Source organism: Condylura cristata, unplaced genomic scaffold (assembly GCF_000260355.1).
Source record: "Condylura cristata isolate star-nosed mole 26May11 unplaced genomic scaffold, ConCri1.0 scaffold00037, whole genome shotgun sequence".
NCBI classification, from domain to species: Eukaryota; Metazoa; Chordata; class Mammalia; order Eulipotyphla; family Talpidae; genus Condylura; species Condylura cristata.
Window position 1 is genome coordinate 9,653,035 of NW_004567138.1, and position 27,539 is coordinate 9,680,573.

The following is a 27,539-nucleotide window of genomic DNA, read 5'->3' on the forward strand; positions in this document are numbered from 1 at the left end:
CCCACCTCTGGCCTGTATCTCAGTTCTTGTATTCATAAATAAACAAATCTTAAAAAAAGAAGTGGAGGAGGGGGGCGGAGAAAGGACCACTGGCCTCCAAGTTAACCTCAAAATATCTGCAAACCTGTCCTGCCATTCCCGTGCCCTTTCAAAATTAAAGTCACTGTTCTACCATCATTGCATCAACACATTATTCTTTTAAATCAGCAAATGTTCAAGACTTCGAAGCCCACTGGTAACTCTGCAATCAGCCTAGTTAGCTGACCGGTAAGGAGGCAGTCAGTCATGGCTGTGAGGTTTTAGGGAATCAGCAGTTCAAAACTGAAAAAGTGATGCAGGAATTACACAAATGGATACAAAATACAGGTGGAGTATTGATACAAACTAGATGAGGGGATGTGCCTTGGCTACTCGCCCCTCAAGCTAATTTGCATCCCCCAATTGCAAGCTTCCTCCAGCAGGGGGCAGACTGCCCGTTCAAGTCAGAGAAGTCAGCTGTGCCTTCCTGGCCCAGCGTCTCCCCCCATCCAGGCTTCCCAAGGGAAGGCTTGTCCTGCGGGGATTACTCTAGACTTCAATTTTTTTTCCTGTAAAGAGCCAGGAAATAAATATTATAAATTGGGACACAGTCTGTGTTCAAGTTACTTAAGTTGTAGCAGCTCAAAGAACCACAGACAACTCAATGAATGAGCGTCCAAGACACTATCAATCTGAAGTCGTGTCTGGTGTCACAAAATATTCTTATGATTTTTGTCAACTATCTGAAACTGTGAATACCATCCTTAGCTCACAGCTCACAAAAACAGGACACGGGCCAGTTTGCAGATTCCTACTCAAGGGAGTTGCCTCAAAATAGAAAGCACACTCACCCCTCCCCACCAGCCTCCACCAACCAGGAGAAAATTACAGAAAACAGCCACCTTTACTTTGATTCTTACATATGTTTAATAGTGTTCTATTAGAAATGAGACCTTGTCTCAATACAGGGGGAAATAACACACAAAGAATACATCTTAAAAATAAAACTGAGACTTAAAATGCCAAAGTCCACCATAGATTGATCATATACAAGATCAGCTGCCCCTCTACTCCTGCCCCCGGCTGGTGTCACTGACAAGATGCCTTATTTTTGTTTGTTTTTAACTCTTTTGCTTGGTTTTTTGCAGTTCTAATCAGAAACACACGCGGCTTCTTAGTACTGTGGCTTTGAATCCCCCTTTTATCAAATGAAACCAGCAATCTTTCATGTTGGCTTGGGAAACCTCTAAGTCCCTCCCATTTTCCAGGGTCCCCTTTTCTCCTCTCTCTGTAGTTCTTGGTAGTTGATCTTCCAAAGGCACCTAATGGATAAGTGTCCAAGACAAGAATGCGGACTGTCTTTCCACCTTGTGATCTGATGAGGTGTGAGATACAAGAGAGGGTCCACTGTCTGGACATTTGATTTACCACGGGTTCAAGATCCTTTTGTGGCCAGCTGGGAAAGCAGGGCCAGAGCAGGGTAGCGGCAGAAGCAGCCGTGGCCAAGGGAGAGGGAAGCCCACGGGAGTCATGACGGGGCTTCTCGCCCCTGGTCGTCTCTCCTAAGCTTCAAAAGGAATTCCTCCTCGTGCTGGGATCACATCATCCCAAGGTCCGCCAGAAGTGGCCCTCCAATAGTTGGGGACAGGAGTTCTTTAGGTCTTGGTGGGAGGCAGTTGGAAATCAGAGGGTCCAGCAGCCTAAAATTTTTGCATTCAAGTCCCAGACCCACCACTTCTTAGCTGTGACCTTGGGCAATTTATTTAAGCTCTTGGGCTTCTGACTGTTGTCTGCAACAAGAGAATAACAATATCCACTTCTCAAGGTTGGCTGTAAGGATTATATTCATTACATACATAAAGGGCAGTGGTCTTTTAACAAATGACTATGTACTTCCTCGTCATTGTATTATACCAACTTCATAGCTGGGCTGTGATCCTCTATGCCAGAGATGTCTTGCTGTGCACAAAGCAGCAGAGCGTGGGCCACTAGATAGAGCATATTTTAAATGTATGAAGGTAAATAATGGTGTAAAAAGCATCCCATGTTCATTTGAACACCATAGAGGGAACTAAACTGGCTGGCAGTACAGAAAATGTAGGCTTATAGCAAAGAAATTACATCAAAAGTGAAATTACACTTCTAAACTTTTTCATTGCCATTCCCATAATGCACAGTAATTAAATCAACATGGCTTTGCAATGATGAGTATTACCAGAGAGCACAGAAGATACATGAAAACTTACGTTTTCCCAAAGACTCACGGTAGCCATTGTCCTGATGGTTTAAATCTGATGGTTTAGCCACCTTCTTTATTCTCTTCATCATACCAAAGCAATCCTCGTTCTATAGAGACCAGGGAGCAGGTGTGCATACTCACACTTGATGCTACAGCACTTGCTCTGTGATAGGTTCCACCTTTCATTCTTACCTCCCCATGAATTAGGCACCACCTCCACCCAGGTTATTATGGTCCTCGACCTGAAGTACTGGGTCCTTTGCCTTCTAGGAAAAGAATCCAGAGTGCTAGGGAGAGTGGGGTGAGGCTAATTCTCCTTTCCTGCACTGTTCCCTCATGCCCGAGTCTCTCATAAAGCCTTGTCTGGTTCAGCTACAGCTAGCACTCTTGGTAAATTCTTTCCCGAGAGGGAAAAGAACCTACTCTTTTGGGTTGAGACCTGTAACATGACCAGGCTTAGGACTGTGGAGGGACAGGGCACTACTGGCTCCAGTCCATTGCTCTGGGAGCTACTCTGTGATTGGGGATGGCTTAACTTGACCCATGTATTTAAAAGACTATTTAGCAGAAAAACTATTCATTGAAAACATGTTTAAACATGTGGAATGAATGTGTGCTTATTATTACAGAAAGTGTATGTGGGAATCCAGAGTCTCAAGAATGTGGCATCCTAAGGAAGACTGATGGCATTTCAGAGTTTGGGAACAGATACAAAATCACTAGTTGCTGCGCCCTATCTATGGCAGTCTGCACACCTGGCCTAGGGTCCATTCTCCATAAATATTTTGTGAGTTAATCCTATTTATTGTGTTTAATGGAAACCAGGCCTAAGAGAGGCCTCAAAGGAATTTTTAACAGGAGAATGAAAAGGTAAATAATGTAAAAAGACTGCCTTCAACTTTCAAACTCCAAGCCACTCCCTGTTGATTATCTCCTCCTCTGAACACAGTTTTTATTGAGCTCTCGAACATGCAAGATCTGCTTTCTATAAAGAGCACAGAAACGGTGGTTGACAAAACAAAGCCGTTAAACCAGAGGGCTTTGCTCTGTCTAGGTGTCACAGTTAGCACACAAAGCTTGTGGCACGGAAGTAAGTCAAGCCAGGCCACAGAGAAACCATTCAAATATCCCCAGGCCACAGAGAAACCATTCAAATATCCTTAGTCTTCTGAAATCATTATGGGTCCACCCAGAGCTATGTTTGCAAAGTCAGCCTTAAGGGCACACGCAGCTTCTGAGAGAAGTGAGTCCTCTTTAAACTATATTTAACTCACCTTCCCTAAAGCAGTTAGAAACAGGTCTTAGTTAGTCTTAATTTCAACACAGACAAGATCTACTGGGGTCAGCCACAAAAACACACAAACGCTCTTTAGTATAGAATGTAGCTTCCTGCCCAGCCTTCATCTCTATTAACAAGCATCCCAGTGGAGAGAGCAATGTTCTTGTTTGGTATTGTGTCTCAAAAACTCCACAAACATGGGCCTTTTCAAATGAGGAGACACATATCCTGCCTCCCCTAAGGGGCCATATTTTGGGTTTGTACTCCCCCAGGCCCTGGATGAAGGACTCTGGCAGTCCCTCTTTTCACGGCATCACCATTATCTGTCCTTCGAACAGTAGCTGAAAGAAGTGCCATTCCTGATGGAGCCATTCATGGACACCTTTGGGTTCCCTCTCTCCATCCTTTCTCGGCTGAAGATGGTGTCTTGGTCACTGTCCAGCTCAGACTCTGACACCATCAGGCTGGAGTTGAGCTCTGTGCTGCGGTGCTTGATGCCTAGGGAGAAGCAGACAGAGGGGTCTTGGGGAGAAAACACTTTGCACTCTTGGCTATCTGTCCTTCTGGTTTCAGGACTGTGCTCTATGCACCTTCAAACCAATCACTCCCCACCCAGCCGGTGGTTTGGGCCTTCTAGTAAGAAGTGGGGCTTAGAATCACACCTGAGGGGCTCTCCCTGGCGGCACAGTGGGTTACAGCGCAGCACTGCAAGCTAGGCAAGCTGCTTCAGTGTGAGTTCGATCCCTGGTACCAGAGGTGACCCACATGGCCTAGCAGACCTCCCCTGTCTCGCCCACTACTCCCCTCAGCTCCCCCCTTCATTGATCTGCCTGTACTGCTCCTCACTCTGTCTCTAGTGAATCCTCTCACTGCCCCTTGCACCTCTGGCCTGTGCCCCAGTTCTGTATACATAAATAAATAATTCTTAAAAAAAAAAAAAAGGAATCACACCTGAGCCTGAGGCCAACTTCTGCCATCCACGATCTGTGTGATCCTGGCCCACATGCTAACAATCTCTGGGCTTTCAGTGTGTTCATCTATTCAGCTGGAAGATAGCAAAGCATCTCCTCCATGGGTTTATGGTGAGGATTCATTGCAAGAGTTCATGGAAAGTTCTTGTCAAGTATCTAACACACTAAGCTCTCAATAAATGAAAGCTGTTAATGATTTCACCAGTTTAGTTAAATATAACATTTTTTTTGTAAGATAGTTGATTGCTGGCAATCAAAGTAAGAGACGACTCTTAAAGAATTTAGTGTCTAGCTAAAAGTTTCAAGACAAAGACTCCTGAGAATATGGTTGGTAACGGGCAGGAATTTAAAAATAATCTCACACTGAGCCAAGAAACTATCAGTTGTTTCAGTGATATTTCAAACAGGATGGGATTTGAGGGGCTTTACGACTGGAGAGGGGCATGGAGTATGCAGAGACATCCAGAAACACTCAGCGAAAACAGTCCAAGACGCTGAGGCCTCAGGAATATAAGGTAAGCCATGAAGTTTGGATTTTATAAGCGAACAGGTGATGTGATTAAACTGTGGTGTCAGGACATTATTAAGACACAGCGAGCAGGACAGAGGGTGGAGGGAAGGTGACCCCAAGCTGACAGCTTGGCGCAGAGGAGCAGGGGAGCACAGACCCCAGGCTTGCAGCAAAAGCCCTGGCCCAACCTGCAGCCGGGATTCCAAATTCTCTGGAATTTGGGCGAGTGGCTAAATTGTGCTGTCCTTGTTTTCCTCTTCTGTTAAGTGGGAATGATTATTGTACGTATCTCCTAGAGCTTATTGGTTGGACCGGAATTAGAATGGGTAACATGCTTCCAACAGTGCCGAGTGTGTTAGAGGCCTGTTAACCCTTGTTGTGGGGACTGTTAGTTTAGGGGTGAGATGAGAAGGAGCTACGCAAGGGGAAAGTGGTGAAAATGATGGAGAAAGAGGGCGAGGCACTTGCGAGATAGCCTGGGTACAGTGGGGACAAGGTGCCTGGCCAGACTCCCAGGAGTGAGGTTCAGAACCTGGGTGGTAAGGGGGGGTTCTGTAAGCAGGCATGGTGGTGTCAGGAAAGTGAGTGTATTTTAGGGGCAAGGGGGTGAACTAACACAGTCTAAAGCACTCTGAGCTTTTAAGTATAAAGTAGTCTTATAATGCTCTGTTCTTAAGTTATGTAAATGGAGAGCAATCAATGTGCTCATGAATTCATAATAATGTGGGCTATTATTTGTACTTTCTGTGATGCTTTTCCTGCCCAGGCTCCAGCTCCACTCTACCAACATCATCAGTTGTCCTGAACACTCTGCCCCACAGGCAGGATCCATGCTTCTGTAGGACCTGTTATCTTCTGGAATAATTCTCCTCCCTCGGCTGTGAGCTGCCATCAAGGCAGGCAGAGGTGTCATTCTCTCCACGTCTAATCAGATACTTAGTACTTAGTAGGCAAAGAACATTTGCTATGGGTGCCTTTGAAAATCATTCTGTCCCTCTAGACAAATTAACTTAATTATACATCCAGAATTACGAAAAATTCATAGCGTGAGTGCTGAGCCACCTTAGAAGATCAGAAAAAGTTCAGTAACATCCAAGAGTTGATAGATGAGAATAATAAAGTTAACAGAGCTGGTCAGTGGTACTTCCAAACAGAGAGAGCTGTTCATTTTGTGGAAAGCCAATTTTCTGTAAAAGCTTTGAGAGTTAGCAATGGGGCACCTTCATTATAGCAGAGACTAAATAATGCTTAACTTTGAGGTCTAAATGTTATTTGCTGCATTTCTTGTATAGCAGATGTCAAGGGAATAGCACCCAGAGATGAGACAGGGTGAACTGATCCTACAGGGTGAACTGATCCTACATTCTTCAAAGTAAAGTAGCAAAAATTCAGGCACTGGTAACATCTCTTTTTGAAAGGCAATCTTTTCCCTGGGATCATCTGGTGGTTGCTCAACTGAGAAGAGGCGTTTCCTATCCCTCACCCACTAAACGCCTCCACACATAGCCAAAACTTTATTAAATTTATAGCCCAGCATTCCCTCTCAGTTAGCATATCCTCTGATGATGTGGATGGCTTTTCTACACAAGTCTTTCTCAGTTAAAGTGCTGGCATCTGCCAGAGTGGGTCCCTTTGCTCCAAGGCAACTCTCAAGTAAACTTCTGGATGGAATCATTTTAAGGTATCAGGCAAATACCTCCAAATACGGAGACTGTCTTACCATATTTGGGTCTCAGCTCCATTCGCTCCTGGTCATCCATGTTATCCAAGATGGTATACTTTGTTTTTTTCCTTATTTTAGTCCTTCTTCGCCTGAAAGAAAAAAATGAAAAATTCACCTTAGATTCTCAGAGAGGTAACAAGACCCAGGATTTAAGATATGCAGAGGTGACTAGAATGGCTTCTAGAATGGAATCAGCGGTCAGCATCTTTTAATGATGTGCATACACAGAGAGTTCTGATGCAAAGGCACTGAAGTTCATCATGCAGACTCGGAAGCAGTAAGACCATGCTCCCCACAGCTGCAGCTCTCTGCGAAGACTCAGAGGAGGTGCCAGGACCCTTTACAGCAATGCCCAACTCCTATGTGCTGGCCCATGAGTAACTCTTTCCTCAGAACAACCTGGATGAGCGATTTACCCCTCACTGTATACTACCCTGGAATGTCCAACGATGCAGGAATAAAAAGCTGACAGAAACCAAACATCTAAGAAAAAATAACCATAGACAATAAAACCCTAAATTTAATTAGCAACAATCCAGTCTTGTATTATTTTTCCACAAAACAAGAAAATAGCTAGTTTTGCATGCCACAGTCTGTGTTTCAGAGGAGAATGTGCAAATGCAGATCAAATCGCTGGGAAGGAGAGCAAAGAGTTATTTCTGATAGCTTGGTGATTAAGAGCATGGGTTTCTAACCCCTGCGTGGCTTTCAAAGATTATCTGGTACTTTGGTGCCTCTATATTCTCACCCATAAAATGGAAGAAAAAGTATGCTCTCATGTGGGTAGGAGGAGTCAATAAGATAAAATATATAAAGCATGTAACACCATTAATCACAGTGGCACTTGGGTCACAATAAATCCCTGACATCATCATCGTTTACCTAATGCTTATCTCATAAAGCTCAGAATGTAAAGCTGCTTAAAGCACTGTAGGATAACCATCATTACAGAAAGTTCTTTATGGATGAAACTTCTTAACAGGAGATATGCCTCTAAGTGCCTGTGTAAGTGTTCCCTTTGTCTTGGGAACAGTAATCACAAATGAAACTAAAATAATTTATAAGTTGTTACTGAGAAACAATCACTAATTATGCTGTTCTATTACTTTCCATTGTGTGTTCTTTTCAGAGATTCTCAGGGCGTTAACTGGGTAAGTGGATCCCAGGCCATCTTCAAAGAACATGAAGAATCAGTCACTGTGAATCTTCCTCATAGAGGGCTGGGGAAGGAGTTCTGGAATATTCTGACAATGGGGAAACTCAGGAACTTCTTAAAGGTCAGTCTCATGGAAACACTTAAGCAAAAACTCTCTCTGGTTTCCCACTTATTAGATAAAATTCATGTAGATTTGGTTGTTACTTTGCACAAGTAAAATATTGTCTACATCTAAAATTCCTTCCTCCACTGGGCAGAGGGCTAACTAGTCAGAACACCTAGATGGTGGTCTACTGAACATAATATGAGACTGATAGAAAATCACATTAGATTTGAAAATCACATTAGATTTGGTACAGAATCATCGAACAATCTAGATAATATGAGAGCAGCAATGAGATAAAGCTTCCATTCATCTAGGCACTTAAGTCAAGAAAAATAAGAGATTGCATCATAAAGTCTAGTTTGCCTTAAAAAAAAAAAAAGATCATCAAACAATTCAGCAGCATAAGTCAAACAAAACCTGTAATATCCTCTTGAATGATATTGTTACTGCAATCATCAGATTTTCTGATCTAATTCCCCATCCAGGAGTCGATCCCAGGCTGCAGGGTGGCTGGTGCTGAGTCCCAACCACTAGACCACCAGGGGATGGTGTCTAACAGCCACCTTGGCGTCCCACCTCAGAGCATACAGATCTTCTTTCCCTAATTCTGCTAAAGCCCCATCAGTCTCTTTGTGATTCATTAGTTCTTGGTGACCTCGCTCGTTCTGCCCAGAATGACACATCTTCATCTCAGCCCTTATTTTATTGCCCATGTCTGGGGCTGTCCTGTTGCCCCTAATCCAGGGTATTTGATTAATTCCCTTTGAAATTTGCTGCCCTTATCTCTGGAGCCTTCCTTATTCCTCCAAGGCTTTTCCCCTATCTATTCTGACCCTAGAAGTCACCCCTTGCCCTATGATTCATTATGTCTTTATTTCAAGTACAAAAATGAAGCATGCCAGGTACCTCTTGCAGCAGCAGATGCAAAGCCAAGTCAACCCCCCTGTGAGGAGTAGGAGGGTCAGAACCAGCACTGTCACGTAGAATACATTCCACTCTGAAAGACAGAAAGCCGGAGTGGACACGGTTACATGCTGTGTGCAAAGCAACTTCATTTCACGACTGGCTGTATTTCGGACTCCTTACAAGCAAGCAATGGTCATCTTGGGACTGATCACTTCTCATGTGGCTGGGAGCAGCATAGAACAGGGTAAAATACAAATAAATCAAGAACAACCTAAAACCTACTTTTGTCTAGTTGGTTCATGGAGCATGTATTTCATGCTGACTTGAGAACAGAATCATCTGAAAAAACTGAAACCAATCAATTAAGAAGAAGTCATGTCTCTTAGACATACATGTATGGTTCATCAATATATGCATTCCAGATTCATAAACCTCACCCTCTCCCAAATAGTTCTGACTTGGTTTTCATAAAGAAATAAAATACTTCTGTGGCTTCCTATGACCTGCAGATACGTTCACAGTGCCAGGCAACAACTCAGAGTGAGCTGGTCTTCATTCCTTCCACAGCCTGGCAGAAATCCTATATAAAAAGCTTTGCAACAGCAACTCAGGAGCAGAGAGGCCAAGCGAGTGAAGGCACAAGGCATCACTGAAGATTATGCTCCTTAGAATAATGAGCAAAGGGCTGGCTATTTTTCAATTTTTATGTAGTGATGAGTGGGAACATAATTTGGCAGTCAACTCTTACTAATTTTTCTACTAATTCTGTCCATCTGGATCCCCAAGACATCAAATTTACTCTCAGAATAGACTGGCATTAAAATACAGTTTCCTCTCCAGGAGGAGAGATTTAAAACACCAGCTTAGCCAGCTGAAGCCATGCCTCCAAATGGTGGCTGGGCACGCAGTCCAGAAGAGTGGACCTAATTCTCTTATTGTTCTGATTTCGGCAGGTCCACGCCAGGGCTCATACCAAGCTTAAGGATGAACAGGTGACCTGGAAAGGCAGCCCATGCAGACCAAAGCAATTCTCTTAGCGACAGCTCAGCCATGATGCCAGATTTTTCATAAGGACATTTTACCAAATGCTAACCATACAGACTGTGGAGAGGATCTTCATTCATTTATGAAGTGACTGAGTTTGCTTGGCTTCAGGTAATAGGAACACAGTGGAAAGCTTATAACTGCAACATTAGGTGCATGTTTCTGATATTTCTGAATGATGAGGGATCACAAAACACCCCTCATGCCAAATGTTTAGATAGGCTTTTTCCAAGATGTACAGAATTGGCTTTTTTTGCCACCTTGATGTGTGAAACTAAGGTCAACCAAGACCCTGTGGGTCTCATTACTGTAAAAAAAAAAAAAAAAGTAATTACCTAGATTTGGGGGCATCTCCAGAAATAACCTTCTTTATCATAGAAATCTATATAGGGCCCTTGCTGCTGGCACAGTAGGTTAAAGCGCAGCACTATGAAGCAATCTGCAGCCACTGTCATGAGTTCGATCCCTGGCAGGGAACTGACCCACATGGCATGGCAGACCTCTCCTGACCTACCCACTACTCCTCTTAGCAGCATATTTCACTCGATCTACTTATTCTGCTCCCCACTCTGTCTCTGGTGGATCCTGTCACTCCCCGCACCTCTGGCCTATCCCCCAATTCTTGTGTGCATAAGTAAATTTTTTTTGTAAGTATTTTTTAAAAATGAAAAAAAATCGATCTAGAGGCAAGGCTTTGTTGCATGAGTCTCTCTCCCTGTCACATGAAGCCTCTACTCCCTCCCTGACATGCAGGACACACACCCTGTTTGTCCTATTCTCCTGTTTATGCCTTTAGAATAGACAACCATATAAATTCCTGAGGTGCATGTGACTAAACTTTTTTCCCTTTTTTCCTCCTAATCTATCTGAGAAGACTCCAGAGGGGCAGGGAATATCCCGGTGCCCTGACAGCGAGTTGTCCTCCCTCAAAGCCATCCCCCTGGACTCACCACAGTTACTCTCCCCGTCGCGGAGGTAGCGCTGAATCATGTTCTCCATCCACAACCCAGCACAAACACAGCGCTTTGTGATGGGGTCGCAGTGGCCATGGCCAGAGCACTTGAGAAGGCAACCTGGAGAGAGGTGAGTAGGGCTGAGGTTACCACCCAGAAAAGCTGAGCTTCCCTGGCTTCAGCCTGTGATTCCCATGACTTCTGCCCTGAACACGTGCATCTTATGAAATCAAGAGCCCTCGGTGGCCTGGGGGTTCAAGGTAGTCTCCCCCTAGTGGCAAACTCAATCTGGAAGCAAATGGCAGAAAGGAGTCAATTTATACCATTACACAAAATTCTTAAAAATGCAGTACCCTCTGGCCTAACACAGTAGGGAGGGGCAATGGCACCCCAGAGCAAGTGAAATCTGAGTATAGCTTCTGACTCCCCCAAAACTTAATCACTAATAGTCTGTTATTGATAGGAGGCCTTTCTGAAAACATAAATAAGTCAAGGAGCTCATATTTTATATGTTGTATTATATGCTATATTTTTACAATAAAACTAGAGAAAAGAAAAAATTATTAAGAGAGTCACAAGGAAAAGAAAAAGCATTTACAGCATTTTCAGTTGCCCAGGACTCAAGGATCAACTGCATATGGATTGAAAACTCTGTAAGTAAATGGGCCCTGCAGTCCAAAAATTGTTGTTCAAGGGTCAGCTCTCACTGTGGACATGCTTACAGCTTCACCTGCAATTAGTATTTACAATTTAGGGCCCTCCCTGGTGGCACAGTGGGTTAAAGCACAGCACTGAGAAGCTAAAGCCACTTCAGTATGAGTTTGATCCCCGCCTGCCCCGGAGGTGACCCACATGGTGTGGCAGACCTCTCCTGACAGGCCACTGCTCCCCTCAGCAGTGTACACATTGATCTGCCCGTTCTGCTCCCTGCTCTGTCTCTGGTGAAGCCTCTCACCACCCCTACACCTCTGACCTGTATCCCAGTTCTGTATGGATAGATAAATAAATCTTTAAAAAAAATTTACAATTTAACATTATTACAATTAAACATTATTTAAAGATGTATATACTAATGCATATAAGAACTGGGGCACAGGCCAGTGATGTGGGAGTGGGGTGAGAGGATTCACCAGAGACAGAGTGGAAAGCAAAACAGGCAGATCGACTGAAGTACACTGCTGAGGGGAGCAGCAGGTGAGACAGGAGAGGTCTGCTGTGCCATGTGGGCGGCTGTGGATAGCTTCATAGTGCTGCACTTTAAGCCTTTGTACCACCAGGGAGGGCCCAATTAAACAACACTTAAAATCTCAAGCTTAAAGTTTACAAGGAGAGGACTAGTTATATAAATCATGAAGCATTCATAAGAGTACTCTGCAACCACAAACACCTTAACGAGGGAGAAATTTTAAAGAATTTGAAGGAAATACTCAAATTTTGAAAACAGAATGAAGAGAGTTATCAAATTATCCTGGCAGCATTCAATGTCTCCAGAGAAGGAGGACCTGTAAGGACATACATCAGCATATTCCCAAAAGTTAAGTTTGCGTGGTGGGCATTCTGGACTCTAGAACCTAGAGGATTGTTAGAAAAATTTTTTGGCCAGGAAAAAAAGGAATTCTTTTTTTTTTTTTTTTTAAATATTTATTTATTTGTGCTTACAGAACTGGGGTACAGGCGAGAGGCTCAGGGGCAGCGAGAGGCTTCACCAGAGACAGAGTGGGGATCAGAACAGGCAGATCGATGAAGTACACTCCTGAGGGGAGCAGCGGGCGGGCCAGGAGAGGTCTGCCACGCCATGTGGGTCACCTCCCGAGCAGGCGGGAATTGAACTCATGCGGAAGTGGCTTTAGCTTCTCAATGCTGTGCTTTAACCCGCCGCACCACCAGGGAGGGCCGGAAAAAAGGAATTTTAAAAAAAATCTTACTCAACTCAGAGACGGAGACTTGGAGCAGAAACCTGTGAGGGAGGAAGGGCAGGCGTGCTGGCTTCGAGCCTTGGACTCGAGCCAGGGACTTGGGGGACATGGAGGGAGGCACGTGGATGGAGACAGGTAGAGACACTGGAAGAGAGATAAGTGATAGACCACTGGGAAATGCACAACGACAGCCTGTATCTTGATTTCTACTTTGATTTTGCTCCTTTCATCTTCAACTTGCCTGGCCCTTTCTGCTTCTTTCCTCTGGGTCCCCACCAGGCGGTGCCTTTGGCTTGGGACAAGACTTGGATCTCAGTGGCTCTGCTTTGGGCCAACACTGTTTGGCTGGGCGTTTACGCATGACAGGTCAGTTTGGGTGTTTTGTTGGGAAACTGTTATCCTTTCTTCTTTTCTTTCTCTAGACAGACTATTCTTTTAAAATTCTAACAAATTAACTATGGGGATGGCACATGGGTAATTTGGTGAAGGGAAGCCCACAGGATTACAACTGAGATGGAGAAAGGCACAAAATGATATAAAAATAAGGTATTATATTATTTTTAAAAATTCTAACAAACTAAAAAGAAAAACTTACTCCATGTTACAATTGAGAAAGTCAATTGTGGGCAGACATTTATTTGAAATAAATTACATTTGATTGAAATCCCATTTACAGGGGATGATGAGATTCTAAGAACTAAATACACATAAAAGAGATGAGGTTCCCTCAACAATTTCAATACCACCTCCCGTTAGTGATGGCTTGAGTCTATGGACAAGGAGTAGGAGATGACTGAACTGTCTTTGGGGATAATTTTAACATCGTTGTTTTGTTTTCAGCTATAAAAATGTGTTGCATTTAGATGTGACAAGGCGGTGATGCTCAGTTGTAAACAATAGATACTAAATTTTACTCTAAAACATTATTGTGTCCCTTATAACTCTCACATTCATCAGTGTCCACTGAAATGACCACATTAGCATAATAAGGGATTCATGTTCCTGAGTAGCTGGGAACAAGAAACCTTGGACAAAAATCACACTTCTATCTGCACCTATGAATTGTTTGGTGCCCAGGAAAGGGTGCAAGCCAAGAGCCCAAAGGCACAATGGAAGGCACTGACAACCTATTTTAAAATTTCAATAATCGCTTCACATCATCATTACAATCTCAGGGTAAGGCGATTTTATAAATATGACTGCCCCTCTCACTGCCCCTTCACCTCTCGCCTGGACCCCAGTTCTGTGTGCATATTGTTCTGACAGGTTAAATACAAAATTTCTGACTATGATCATTATCTGGGGCAAAGTTCTAAAAATTGACCCATGACTATTGCTGTTTTCCAGTCTCCCTCAAAGACACATTGGACTTGGCTACATGCCTCGGGAGACCTTCTGGAGGAGGAGACACTGAGCAAGTATGCAGACACCACTCCTCTTTCCCATGCCAATAAAGCCTGGTGAAGATTAGCAAGTCTAATTCTTTCAGCATGTTCCCATAGAGGTTGACATGGAGAAATATGAACCATCGTTAAACACTGAATTTCATTCCCACTCAGTCAAAGAAGACTTGAGATCTGGCTGCTCTTCAGCCATTCTGGAACCAGAGATTCCACCACTTCCGGAAGTCTTCCCTCCAACCTCAAGTGGGTGGTTATTTATGTTTCTACAAGATTCTCACTGAATTTGACTTGGTGGGATGTCAAGCCTAGTGGCAGTCAATTCTAAATATACCTGAGCTCTCAAAAAAAAAAAAAAAAAAAAAAAGACACCTACATAGGGAACATACCCACTGTGTCAATCCTCAAGACTTTGAAAAGCAAGAAATCAGCTCTCTCCTTTGAGAGTCGCCTGTGTAGATTTCGGGCCACCTCGGCAGCTTTGAGAATCTTGAAAGGAGACCCACTCTGTACATAAAACACAACCATGGTGCTGCAGAGGAGAAAATGAAAGAGGACAGTCACAGAGACAAGCTGGGAACAAATGACCAGCTGTTCCAGCCAGAGTCCCATAAAACTAAGACACTGGCATGGCATGAAGTCAAGGCTGTGTCAGTGGGCCATGGAATCCAACTGTTTCTATGCACAAATAATGACTTTTCAGCCCCAAAGTTCAGCTGATAAGAGACCTTCAGATAAAAGGAAAAAAGTATAAATGTGCATATGTGTGCCAGCAGACACAAAGATACTCAGAACAATAGCTTCCAGACTTGTTCATCCTTTTACCTTTTCTTTTTTTTTAGACATAATTTACTTAACCCAAGTTCACCCTTTTAAAGTATGCCGTGTGATCGCTCTTAGTGTGTATGGAGCCCAATCCCCTCCGTTTGGCAACAAAAACTCCCCTGGACTAAAAACTTGGGAATTAGCAGAATTAAACTCCATCTACCCTTTGAATCCCTCCTGCTCTCTCCTTTTGATTAACTGTTAACTTGCTCCAACTGTAGTATTTGGAAAACTTGGAAAAACTGGCTATAGTACATCCCTAGGAAAAAATTTCTATGCCCCTCTGAGTTGATCGTGCTATCAGAAACAAATCTCTGCTGATTGCTGAGAAAACTTCCTGCTGGAAAAGTCAAACACCTTGACTCCAGTCACCTCCACTGCCTGGAACCTGCTAGACCTAGAAATGCAAAGCTCTGACTTCCCTCACATTCCTTCCCTCCCCACATAACCACAGCACTCCCATCATCTCGGAGTCAGTGTGTTACCTGACTCATAGATTCTCAGAAGATAACAACAGTAACCAATGAGCCCTTCTTATTGAGAGAAGGCTCAGTCCTATGCCCAGAAGGCAGGGTGAAGTCTGCTTCTGAAATATTCTCTGCACATACCCCAGGCCCTTTGAATGCCTTCAGAGCTCAACATCAGCTTAGTCAGATAGTCGCTAAACCTATCATTCAGAACATTCACCAACAATAAAACATCTACTGATACTTGTGGGAAGGATATGAAATGATGTCATCCTTACTGCTGCCCTTTGAGATTACGAAGTATATGCATAGGATAAAAGTGTGCAAAATGCAAAGTACAGGCAATGAACAGGTGCACGCTAGACTGAGCTGCTCATACCTGAGATCTGAGTGGGCCTGAATCTTCTGCACCTTGATGTCTGAATCCAGCACATTCAGCAGTTCAGCCAGCTGTCTCACGAGGGTGTCCTTCTGCTGCTCTGTCAGCTGCCCAACACCCACCTGCAGGATCAGCTCCACCAGGCCACTCTTCTTAGGGTCTGGGGAAAGAGAAGTTAGGTTATTTTTCTACTTGGTAGCCACAGCATGGCTGTGGTGAGGAACATAGCTGTGTAATCACTTACACAGCTAAAAATGACCTGTGTCATTCTGAAATTTGAGTTTTAGGATTCAGGTACATTTTTCCAAATACTACAAAGGCCATCTTTATTCCTGTTTAACCTATTAATTTATTTCCAGGAGATAACCATGTGTGCCTAATTGAAATTTCAGCAGCCCATTCCCTACGAGGAGCCTGAAAGGAGAATTTACTGTCCAGGCCCTGTGGGCACTGACCAGCCACCTTCCAATGCGGTTATCATAGCCGCCTCCATGGAAATGCCCTCCCTCGGTGCTCCCAGACTGTAGTAGCCCTTGGGTGCCCTCCACGTTAGGTCTTAGTCCTTTGTCAGGAGGATAAAGTGCTATCACCGGTTCCCTCCTGCATCACTTTGGAGAGAAATAGTGCAAAGGTCTGGCTAAGATACAGCGCCAGGCACAGCAGGCCTCCTGTTAGGGAGTTGCTCCCAACTGCAAAGAGCCCCAAGACTGCCCACCCCCATCACTAGCCCAGAAAGGGAGCCCATGAGCGCACCTGGCCGCACTTCCACGGTAGCGGTATCCGTGTCCGACGCCCCCTGACGGTCAGCTACTCGTAAGCGGAAGGTGTAGACCCCCTCCACCAGGTTGGACAGCCGCAGGGTGGCGCTGTGGTCAGAGCCTCCGAGGACATCCTGTGAGATCACGCAGGGGCAACACCCTTCACCACTCAATGCTCAGCAACCAGTTTCTGGACTTCTGGGGATGCCAAAGCTCAGCGTGCTATCTTTTAACATATGCACGACTTTAAGGGGCAGGTGGAGGAGGCCTGAGGGTGGTGGCTTGGCTGAAGATGTAGAGTCAGCATCCCTTGCACACAGAGCACTAGAAGGTCCACATTCCTCAAACAGTACTCATTGGGCTGTGCTTACCAAAGGTTTCCAGCAATTGCCAAGTTATTCATTTCATCGACATTGAAGACCCCTAAGGATAAAGTACCCTCTCTGAAGAACTTTCTGGGTCTTATTTCAAGCATAGTTTTACAAAAGTCTCCTCTTGGGCTTTCTATAATATCTCATATTCCCTTTCAAATGACTCAGCAGCCTGTGTAGAACCATCTCTGTTCTAGGAGGTTCCAAGCTCCAAAGAATAAGGGAAGAATCTCCCAGACTCTGCTTAGGACCCTGCTCTGAACTCACAAAGAGAAGAGGGTGATTACCTGCTCTGAATAAAGAGCAGGTATAATCACACGCAGAAGCTCATCCACCATCTACTTAAACAGCATTAATTCTTGAGTTTTTGAAAGCATGAAGCATTTTCAATTCCTTCTCCATGACCAATCTTTGGTACATCTCCAAGAGTATATTTCATATTTTACAGGTCCAACAGCAATGAAGATGTACCTAAATTTATAGCCTAAGAAGCAGGATGATCTAGTGGAGGAAACCTGCCTTCCAGGGTCTATTTAATTTGGTTAAGAATAAATAAGTTGACCTTGGTCAAGTCACTGTCCATCTATGCATCTTAATTTCCTATATTTGCAAAGTGGGAAGAGTAATCTTTGCTCTATTGACCCATTTGAAACAATGTGAGGAACATAAAGAATCTACTTGTGGAGCCTCCCTGCTGGTGCAAGTTAAGTATCTGTACTATGAAGCTATCACCAGCCACTGCAACATGAGTTTGATCCCTGGTCAGGGAGGTGACCCACATATAGCTCAGCAGACCTCACCTGTCTCACCTGCTGCTCCCCTCAGCAGTGTTCTTTGTCCATCTTGCTGTTCTGCTCCCCACTCTGTCTCTGGTGAATCCTTTTACTTTTCACCCCTGCCCCTCTGGCCTACACCTTAGTTCTCGTATGCATAAATAAATAATTTTTTTTTTTAAAAAGAAAGAATATAGTTGCGCCAAAGCCAGACAATGGGGATGCTAGGAGCAAAATGATTCCCATGGGAAATCTTGAGTTTACAGTCCTTCCAGGCTTACCCCATCCAAGGTCTGATCAAGGGAAAAAGTCAGAAAGCAACTTTTGCTTAAACCTAACAGCAGCCTATTTTCTCCAGTCCCCAAAGGAAACCTGGCGCATAAAGACCTCAGTGGGGAATATGGAAAGGGAGATGAGATCTTACTTAGGGAGATGAGATCTTAACTATGTTCCCTGCCAAATTCACATGTACCTCCAATGAGACTATTTTAGATAGAGCCTATCAGGAGGTAATTAATATTAAATGAACAGGCCCTCCCTTGTGGCGTAACAGGTTAGGACACAGCACTGCAAGCTAGCTGCAGTTGTCTCAGTGTGAGTTCGATCCCTAGCCCTAAAGGTGAACCACATGGCGCAGCAGACCTCTCCTGACCCGCCCACTGCTCCCCTCAGCAGTGTACTTCATTGATTTGCCTGTTCTGCTCCCCACTCTGTCTCTGGAGAATCCTCTCACCACCCCTGCACCTCTTGCCTGTAACCATTTCTGTATGCACAAATAATCTTTAAAAATATATTAAAAGAGGTCAAGAAAGACATTCCCACCCCCAGAGGATCACTCTCTCTCTGGGTCAAGTGAGAATGCAGTGAGAAGGTGGCCAGCTGTCTTCCAGCCTGGAAGAAAGCTCTCACCAGAAACTAAATTGGCTTTGATCTTGGTCTTCCCAAGCTCCTGAAGTAGGAAAAGTGTCTGTCCTACAAGGCCCCTAGTCTATGAGATTTTGTATGGCAGCTCTGGCAACCTAATGCAGACATAATGAAAGTGGACAGAGGCAACGCTCTTCAAGTACTTACTCCAGCTGCCGGACTTTGGCCATCCCGGATCCACACATAGGACACAATTCCTTGGTCATCAGTAGACCTTGAACCATCCAAAGTAATGGAGTTATTGGGAAGTACAAGAACGTGTCTGCCACCAGCCTGGGCTCTGGGAGGACTATTATTTTCTAAGTCAAATATAGAAAGATGAAAGCAAAGAGATTGATTTAAAACATGGGTGATAGAAGTATGTGTTAACATAACCACTGGTAGGCATGTAGATTTAAAACATCCAGAAAGACATGGCTGTCAGCTCCCGTCAGATAATACATATGTTCTTAGAGCTGTGGGGTTAGGGTTGTGCGTTGGGAGCTTAGACATTAGGGGTGTTTTTATATCATCGCAGTTGTCCTTTTTTTAAAAAAAAAAAAAAAGTGTGTGGGGGGAGAGATAATGATCTTACATTCAGGGTCCAGAAGGTGAAAATATTTTGTTTTGAAATATGCTCTAGGTAATTTTGTGCTAGTCCACACTACCTAGCATCAGAATTTTTTTTTTTTTCTAACAGTACTAAATCTTGCCTGTCCACTAAGTAAAATTAAACTAGAATAAAAAAGAATTAGACCATCATTCTGATTTGGTGTTAAGTCTACTGCACATATAACAGTAATTTCTGATATAACAACTTCAGGAGGGGGATCAGGAAACATCTAGCCAGGACCCTAATCTGGGGATGAGGTTGCTGGGATGCAAATTCTGTTTATTCATATGGGGCTTCGAGACCCAATATGACCCTGTGCAAATTCCCCATGAAAACAAAGCAAGCCATAGAAAACAAGTGAGGGCAGTCAAATGTTGACCCAAGGGAATAATTAACACTCCCATTGGTAACCAGAAAAGACATTAGAGATTGGAGCAGGCACACAGTGCCAGTACTAGCTTGTCCATTCTCTCTCCACATTCCTTTCTGGAAAGAAATGGGGGAGCCTTGGGAGGAATGAGGGGAATCAACAAAATGAGGTTAAATTTTATGGATCTAGGGAAAGTTTACAAAAAACAGAAATAGACTAGGCCTCCCTGGTGGCTCAAGGAGTTAAGTCTCAGTACTATGAAGCAATGACAGCCACTGCAGCATGAGTTCGATCCCCAGTCAGGGAAGTGACCCACAGGAGACCTCTCCTGTCTCATCTGCTTCTCCCCTTAGCAGTGTGTTTCAGTAGATCCACCAGTTGTGCTCCATGCTCTGTTTCTGGTGAATCCTGTCACTCCCTGTGCCTCTGGCCTGTACCCCAGCTCTTGTGTGCATAAATAAATAAATCGGCCACAATTCGAGCACCAAGCCACATAAAGTCACAGAATGCCTGAAACAGGGGCCCTCCAGCAGCTCACATTCAAGTAGAAAAGAGGGACCTAACACAGGCTGGCACTAACTAGACCACAGATTTCACATGCAGACACACTATGAAATGTAAAAACATTTCTGTTCCTAGATTTCTAGAGAAGAGAAAAGCCCACAATGGTGCTTTTGGCCATGGCTCTTAATTGTCAATGGTCATAGAGTGAAACCACTGGAAGATAAAGTCCACAATCGAAAAAAAAAAAAAAAAAGCTGTTTGCTTGCAAAGGAAACTGGAAAACAGCAAGAAGAATGGTTCTTTCTTAGCCCAGCAGAGTTGGGCATCTGCTGATCGGCTGTGAACATGTAACACCAACATTTTGGAACAGGCCTAACCTGGAGTAGGACCCTGGGAGGCTGAAAAGCAAACCCAGCCCAGCCCCCACAACTCACCCTTCTTCACAGTCACGGTGAGAGTGGCGGTGCTGCTCAGTCCCTGCTGATCTTTCACTGTTAAACGGAAGTGGTGGGTACCCACCTGCAAGCTGGTCGCCGTGGCGACAGCTTGGTGCACATTTTCCATCTCCACAGCACCGGGGCCTCTAGAAAATGGGAAAGAGATGAACAGAGCGCAGGAGTGGGATTCTGATTGTGGCAAATCGTTGATGGTGCCTTTCTACCTGATTGTTCTTACATTTAAAATCCATGGCCTCTAGAGAAATCCAAGATAACATATGTTGATTCAATCATGCAAATAGTATATATATATATATATATATATTGTATATATGTGTGTGTGTGTGTGTGGATATTTTTTCTCACTATATGTGTGTGTAAATATGCTATTTATTTTCATGTGTATAGTGTGTGTGTATATATAGATATGAAGTTACTATATATATAAAATGAGGAAAAATATCATCACATATATATACTATTTGCATGAGATTTTTTCTCACTATATATAAAGTATATATATACACACACACACACTATGTACACGATAGTATATAATGTATATATACTATATATAGTGTATACATATTTTATATATAATGAGAAAAAATCTCATGCAAATATGTAATGTATATATACTACACACATATAGTGTGTATATATATATTCACTATCGTGTATATAGTGTATATATACTATATATATATATATAGTGTGTGTATATATATATATATATATATACACACACACTATTTACATATATATGTATAGTGAAGAAAAAATCTCATCTTCACCTCCTCCAGGCACATGAGACACCCGTTCCCCCTCAGAAAAAAAAATGCTCACACAATTTGCTTGCTATACACCATTGTTGAGGTAGAGGAAAGTCAAGGCATACCAGCATTCACCCAAGAAAGCAAAGGTTACCATGGGGGCCTGGTGGTGAGGGAAATCAGCACACATTTCTGAGCCCTGGACACCACATCAGCCTCCCTGCTTGACCACATGGACAGTGTTATAAGGTCTTCTCCAGGCTGGATGTGACTTCTCCTTATGGGAGAAGAGGAAGTTGTTTCTTGTAAAAAAATGTCCTGAGTTCTCCTGTCCCCATGGCAAAGAAGAAAAAGGCGTGCATGCATGTCCACAAATCCATGTAACTGACTCCACGCACATAGTTAGGCTCCTCCCAGCCTGAGCCCCACAGCACCCCACCTGCCCCAGGGATCAGATCCTCAAGGATGTTCCTGCCTGAGGGGCAGCCTGCCAACTCATAGACTGCTAGAGGGGCAAGTGCTTCCATGGCCAGTCAGCGGCCTCCACTGCCCCAGGAGGCAGGGGGTTTGGGGGGGAGGTCTGAAGGGTTGCTCAGAACCTGAGCTGAAAGATGACTTTCCTCATTTATAGTATTTAGTTCTGTATAAGAACCATAAGCTAAAGTCTACTTCAGATAGAATCTGTTGGGCTCCTGGGAGCCTGAAAAACTCCCATCCCTTCTTTGATAAATTCACTGCCCCCCATAGTGAATTCTTCACCTATGGTAGGAGAATACAAAGGAGGAATGAGCAAGACCTGGTTTCTTAATTGGAGTGACAGGATGAACATTAATAGCGTGTGCTTTGTAGGGGCAGGACCCAGCTCTGTCTTTTAACAGATGGGCTATTGTGATCTCACTAGTCTCCACCAGCCTCAGCTGCTTCAGGTTTCAAGTAGGATTATTATTATTTACCTCTAAACAAATGTATAGGATTTTATGGGGTGAAGCCTGAAAAGCATAGAAAATGTTAAAGGATTGCAGGCATCCCCTTAAACTCTGCACTGCTGTGTCTCCAGTCACTGTACATGAGTTAAGTGAGTAGACAGGAGGCCTTGCTCATGTTTCCCTGTGGCTCTCTTGCCCTGAAGTGGACCTCACACCAGTCAGCCTGCGCACCTGCCTGGCCCCACCTCACTCTGCTGTCGAGGAATGTCCATCTTGTCCATCTGCACTTGACAGATTCAAGGGTTTAAAGCATAGCACTATGAAGCCATCCACATTCACTGCAGCATGAGTTCGATCCCCAGCCAAGTTGCTGACCCACATGGCACATTAGACCTCTCCTGTCTCACCTGATGCTCCCCTCTGGAGTGTATTTTGGTCCATCTACCTGTTGTTCCCCACTCTGCCTCTGATGAATCCTCTCACTTGCCCCCCACACCTGTGGCCTGAACCCCAGTTCTTGAATGCATAAATAAATCAATCTTAAAAAATATATAGAGCCCTGCCACTTCTAGAAACAAGCTTACATCTTTCAATCCTCCTCAAGGAGACTGTTTAATGTAGCCCTTGCAGAGAAGGGCCAATAGGTGCATTTAGCCACCGCATGAAGCCAGCAGCTCAGGCATAACACGGCCCACCTGATGTGTTCCCAGTAGTAGAAAACGACGCCATGGTCATCACTGCTCTGGCTCCCATCCAGGCGGGTGCTTTCCACGGGGAAGAACAGCTCCTGATCGGGGCCAGCCACTGCCACTGGGGGCCTGTTGTTTTCTGGAATTACATAGATGGCATGAAAAACTGTTCTCTTTGTCTAATCTCCTGTTTTCTCCATTCAAGCAAATGACTTATATTCAGATCAGGCAAGTACTCAGCTTGCAGCGTCCCTAGGGCATCCCGAGGCACTGCACTGTGGTCTCCTGGTTGACCTGGGAGTTAAATATTCTGAGTGTGAGAGTGAAGTGCAGAGAGCAAGAAACACTGTTCCCTGATATGTACAATGTTGGGGTCTTTAAAAGACCTTCAAAGTTGTGGAGTTAAGAGAGAAGGAGAGGAAAGAAGGGTTGAAGAAGGGCTGTGGGGAGAGATGTTGTGGCAGAGGGGAAAGGAGGCAGGGAAAGAGGAGGAAAGGGAGGTGGGGAAAGAAGGAGAGTGGGTGTCACTTCTGCTTTCACCTCTGGGGCCTTTTCCATCTCACCTACCAGGCCGAACGATCACCGTAACCAGAGCAGTGGACTGTTGCCTGGAAGAATCTGCCACCATCAGCTGAAACGTATACTTGCCTTCCCGCATGGCAGACACGTGGAGATAAGGTGTCTCCACTCCCTAAACAGCAACAAATACAGCCATGAAAAAGAAAAGAAATACTATTAAAAAGCACAAGTGGAAATAGCACAGTGAAGAACTAAAGATTTTACTTACTCTGGAGCTTTTCAAAAGGAAATATGAGTGTCCCCAGGAAAATGCCATTGAAGCCCACTGTGTATCTTGCTAGGCACACCTTTCACGTAACTTCTCAGTTTCCAAACTAGAGAAATGCCAGTGTGCTCAAGGAGACTCACACAAGGTGGGTGACTGAAGCATTGCCCCTGATAGCTCAGAATGACAACAATCTAAATGGCTCATCAACAGGAAAAGAACCAAATCCACCACTATTCACTATGAAAGGATCATTTAAAAGTTCGGGGTCCTTCCGTCCTTGGTAGCACAAAGGGCTAATGAGAAGCACTATGAAGCTATAGATAGCCACTGGAACATGAGATCCTGGCCAAGAAGCTGACCTACAAGATGCATCAGACCTCTCCTGTCTTTCCCACTGCTCCACTCAGCAGTGTATTTCAATCAATAGCCTGTTCTGCACCCCACTCTGTCTTTGGTGAATCCTCTCAACCCCCACACCTCTGGGCTATACCACAGTTCTTGTATGCATAAATAAATAAACCTTAAAAAATAAAAGCAAGTTTAAAAGAATAAAGAAGGCTCATAAGTAATAAAACATATTTAGTAATCAACAATATATTATGAAGCAACATGTTGAAAAATGCATCTAGTGTGAAAGATCATGTTGCGTGAATACAAATCTGTGCAGACACATAAAAGACGTGCAGGAAATACATAATGGGTAAAAGTAATTTTCTTCAATGAGGGGACTGGGTTGGGGTCAAGTTGTATTTTCAGTTTCTCAGAATTTATTTGAACTTTGTTTTTAACCACAAGAAGCAATTCACATATTACTCTTATAGTTAAAAATCACATTTTATACTCTAAAGAAAGATAATTTTTCAGTAAGACACTTTTTTTAAAGATTTGTTTATTTGTTTATGCATACGAACTGGGGTACAGGCCAGAGGTGCAGAGGTGGTGAGAGGGTTCACCAGAGACAGAGTGGGGAGCAGAACAGGCAGATCAATAAAGTACACTGCTGAGGGGAGTAGCAGGCAGGTCAAGAGAGGTCTGCCACGCCATGTGGGTCACCTCTGGGGCAGGGATTGAACTTTAGCTTCTTAGTGCTGTGCTTTCACCCGGGAGGGTCCAAGATGTGATTTTTTAATTTATTTTTTAACTGAGGCGATTTTGGGACATCTGCATCAAGTATTACCACCATAGCGCACCCACCACCAGCTCACCCATATCCCACCACTGAAGGAAGACCACTGTGCTTCCTTCCCTCTTTGTTCTTAACCCTCTTCTCCCTCCTCATCCTTGGTGTTTCAGTTCTTTACTCAGTTATCAAAGGCCAGATTTTAGCTTGTCTTTAGCTGACTGTGAATTTAGTTATTTTATCTTCCACATATTAGTGACATCATCCACACCCACATTTTTCTCCTTCTGGATTATTTCAAATGAGGTACCCTTTCAAGCTTCATTCATGTTGCCCCTAAATAGCATGAGTGTATCTTTTTGATTGCTAAGTAGTATTCCATTGTGTGTGTGTGTGTCCCCACTTGTCAGTTAATGGGGCCCTTATGATGTTTCTATAGTTTAGCCATAGTAAATAGCTTTACAATAAACATGGGAGCGCAAGTTTCCTTTCCAATTAGTGTTTTTGAATTTTTTGAATAGTTGCCTAGGAGTGGAATTAGTGGGTCAAGTGGTAGATCCATCCAGTGGATAGATGAATGGATGGATGGAAAGAATGATGGATGGATAAGTTAACAGATACATGGATGTCTGGATGGCTGGAAATATAGACAGCAATGTATATGACAAACAAAATGTGGGGACAGGATGAAGAACTTGCCTGCATGGCCATCTCTTTGCTCTCACTCCCGGGGCCCAGGGACCACTCATAGATAACAATCTGGTGATCATCACTGCTCTGGTTTCCATTCAAAGTGATGGAGTTTTGGGGCAAAGTTATGGTCTGATTTGGTCCTGCATTGGCTACTGGAGGCTGATCCACAGCACTGTTAACTCTGAGGTCTGCAACTGTGGAGTTGGTGGCTCCGTCGGTGTCTGTAACAGTCAACCTACAAGAAGGAAGGGAACTCATTACACAGCAGAAATCTGCCCACTGGCGAGCTGTCAATTTTGCTGCCTCTTTTGTAGTTCTCAGAACAACTTAGAAGAGATACAGGTAGAATTTTGAGGTTAAAGCTAAAAAAAGAACAGAGACTTGAGATATTTTTTTGCTATGTGTGTTGCTGTTGATTTATTTTATTTTTGCTAGTACTATATTCATATGAGGCAGTTTTATCTTAAGTAGAGTTCTGAATAAACTTTGAGATGTTGAATTAAGAATCTATTCTCAGTCAACACAGAGGCCTCTTTCTAACAATTGGAACTCAGAGTGTCTCTAGGTTAAGTCATGCGCTCAGGTCTGAACATGTGGAGACAGCAAATCACTAATGAAGTTTCAGCTATACTGCTTTTGATTTCTGGTTCTTTTCTAGAGGACTTCATATAACTATGTTTGTAGGACACTCCTTGCAAAGCAACATAGGTTAGATTATTTCTAACATTTCTCCTAGAACTAAGGATTAAGCACTTTCAAATATAAGTGGAAACTTCACCCATACAAAGAAACAACAAAGAGACCTGAATTGACCCTCTGGCTGATGTGATCATTGAATCACTAAGATAAAGTGATTCTTAATCCTCCTGGGGCAAAGAAGTTAGTTTGGAGATGAATGCTAAACATGTATAAGCAGGAATATGAGGATAAAGCTACAGAAAGGTCACAAGCGTCATTTGTGAGGACAAAAACGGTGCTATATCCTCTGAGCTTCCTTCCACACCATCCCACATGCTCCACACAACCAAGATTCAAACTTCAGTTCTGACCCTCATAGCAAACTCAACACTGAGGTTCTTCTTCCTCAACCACGTAGAGCCAGGACACATTCTGGGCCCCCCACTAAGTAATTTCTTCCTGCTACATCAGACAGTAAAGAAGAGTTAAATAAAATGGATTCAAAAGCACCTTCTACAGTGGCATTTTACTATGTCTGAATTCTATCCTAATAAATAAAGCACTATAAAAAGACTTCTAATTAAAATCTCTTTGAAATCCCTTTAGACTTTTGTGTCATGAAGTTCCCATAAATGTACCCTAGCAAAGTCCTCAGATAACGATTAGACAATAATTTGGTAACATGTACCAAAACGTCTAAAAAACATACGTGCTTCTCGTCTTAAAAACAAACATGCTTCTGATTCAAAAATTTCCTTGCACTCCAAAATTTAGTCATAAGGTTTTCACTCAGACATTGAATATAGGGGACTGAATTAAGACAGCATCAAACATGATGTGGCAGAATAGTTAATAGTATGGTAAGTGTGAAATCCCCAAAACATGCATAGATGGAAAATTGACAGAAAAGATTTGGCCTTGCAAATTAGGAAAGAGTAGGCTGGACAATAAATAATGCTGGGACAATTATTAATTATCCAAGTGGGAAAAATAAAATTATATCTAACCACAGTAGATACACAATTAATTCCACATAGATAAAAATTTAATTGTAAAAGGCAAGACTTAAAATTTAGAGAACATGGTAGCTTGCAAAAGCTCCTACACATTTTTTTTTTTAAAGATTTATTTATTTGTGCATGCAGAACTGGGGTGTAGGCCAGAGGCTCTCTGGTGACAGGCTTCACCAGAGACAGAGTGGAGAACAGAACAGGCAGATCGACAAAGTACACTGCTGAGGGGAGCAGCGGG

General features: G+C 43.5%; 1 protein-coding gene across 5 annotated transcripts in view; it reads right to left on the reverse strand.

Moving 5' to 3' along the window:
- Nucleotides 1-927: 927 nt before the first annotated feature.
- The window catches only part of KIAA0319 (KIAA0319 ortholog), an 85,447-nt gene continuing 58,835 nt past the window's right edge, over nucleotides 928-27,539 (reverse strand). For all 5 annotated transcript variants that reach the window (XM_004693320.2, XM_012732945.1, XM_012732947.1 and 2 more), the window contains 12 exons: nucleotides 25,617-25,845; nucleotides 23,578-23,701; nucleotides 23,017-23,149; nucleotides 20,620-20,768; nucleotides 18,867-19,018; nucleotides 16,647-16,785; nucleotides 15,894-16,053; nucleotides 14,612-14,754; nucleotides 10,904-11,026; nucleotides 8,910-9,000; nucleotides 6,739-6,830; nucleotides 928-4,034 (listed from right to left, as the gene is read on the reverse strand). In XM_004693320.2, coding sequence (XP_004693377.1) covers nucleotides 3,856-4,034; nucleotides 6,739-6,830; nucleotides 8,910-9,000; nucleotides 10,904-11,026; nucleotides 14,612-14,754; nucleotides 15,894-16,053; nucleotides 16,647-16,785; nucleotides 18,867-19,018; nucleotides 20,620-20,768; nucleotides 23,017-23,149; nucleotides 23,578-23,701; nucleotides 25,617-25,845 — 1,714 coding nt within the window. In that variant the 3' untranslated portion in view covers nucleotides 928-3,855. The remainder of the gene's footprint in view (nucleotides 4,035-6,738; nucleotides 6,831-8,909; nucleotides 9,001-10,903; nucleotides 11,027-14,611; nucleotides 14,755-15,893; nucleotides 16,054-16,646; nucleotides 16,786-18,866; nucleotides 19,019-20,619; nucleotides 20,769-23,016; nucleotides 23,150-23,577; nucleotides 23,702-25,616; nucleotides 25,846-27,539) is intronic.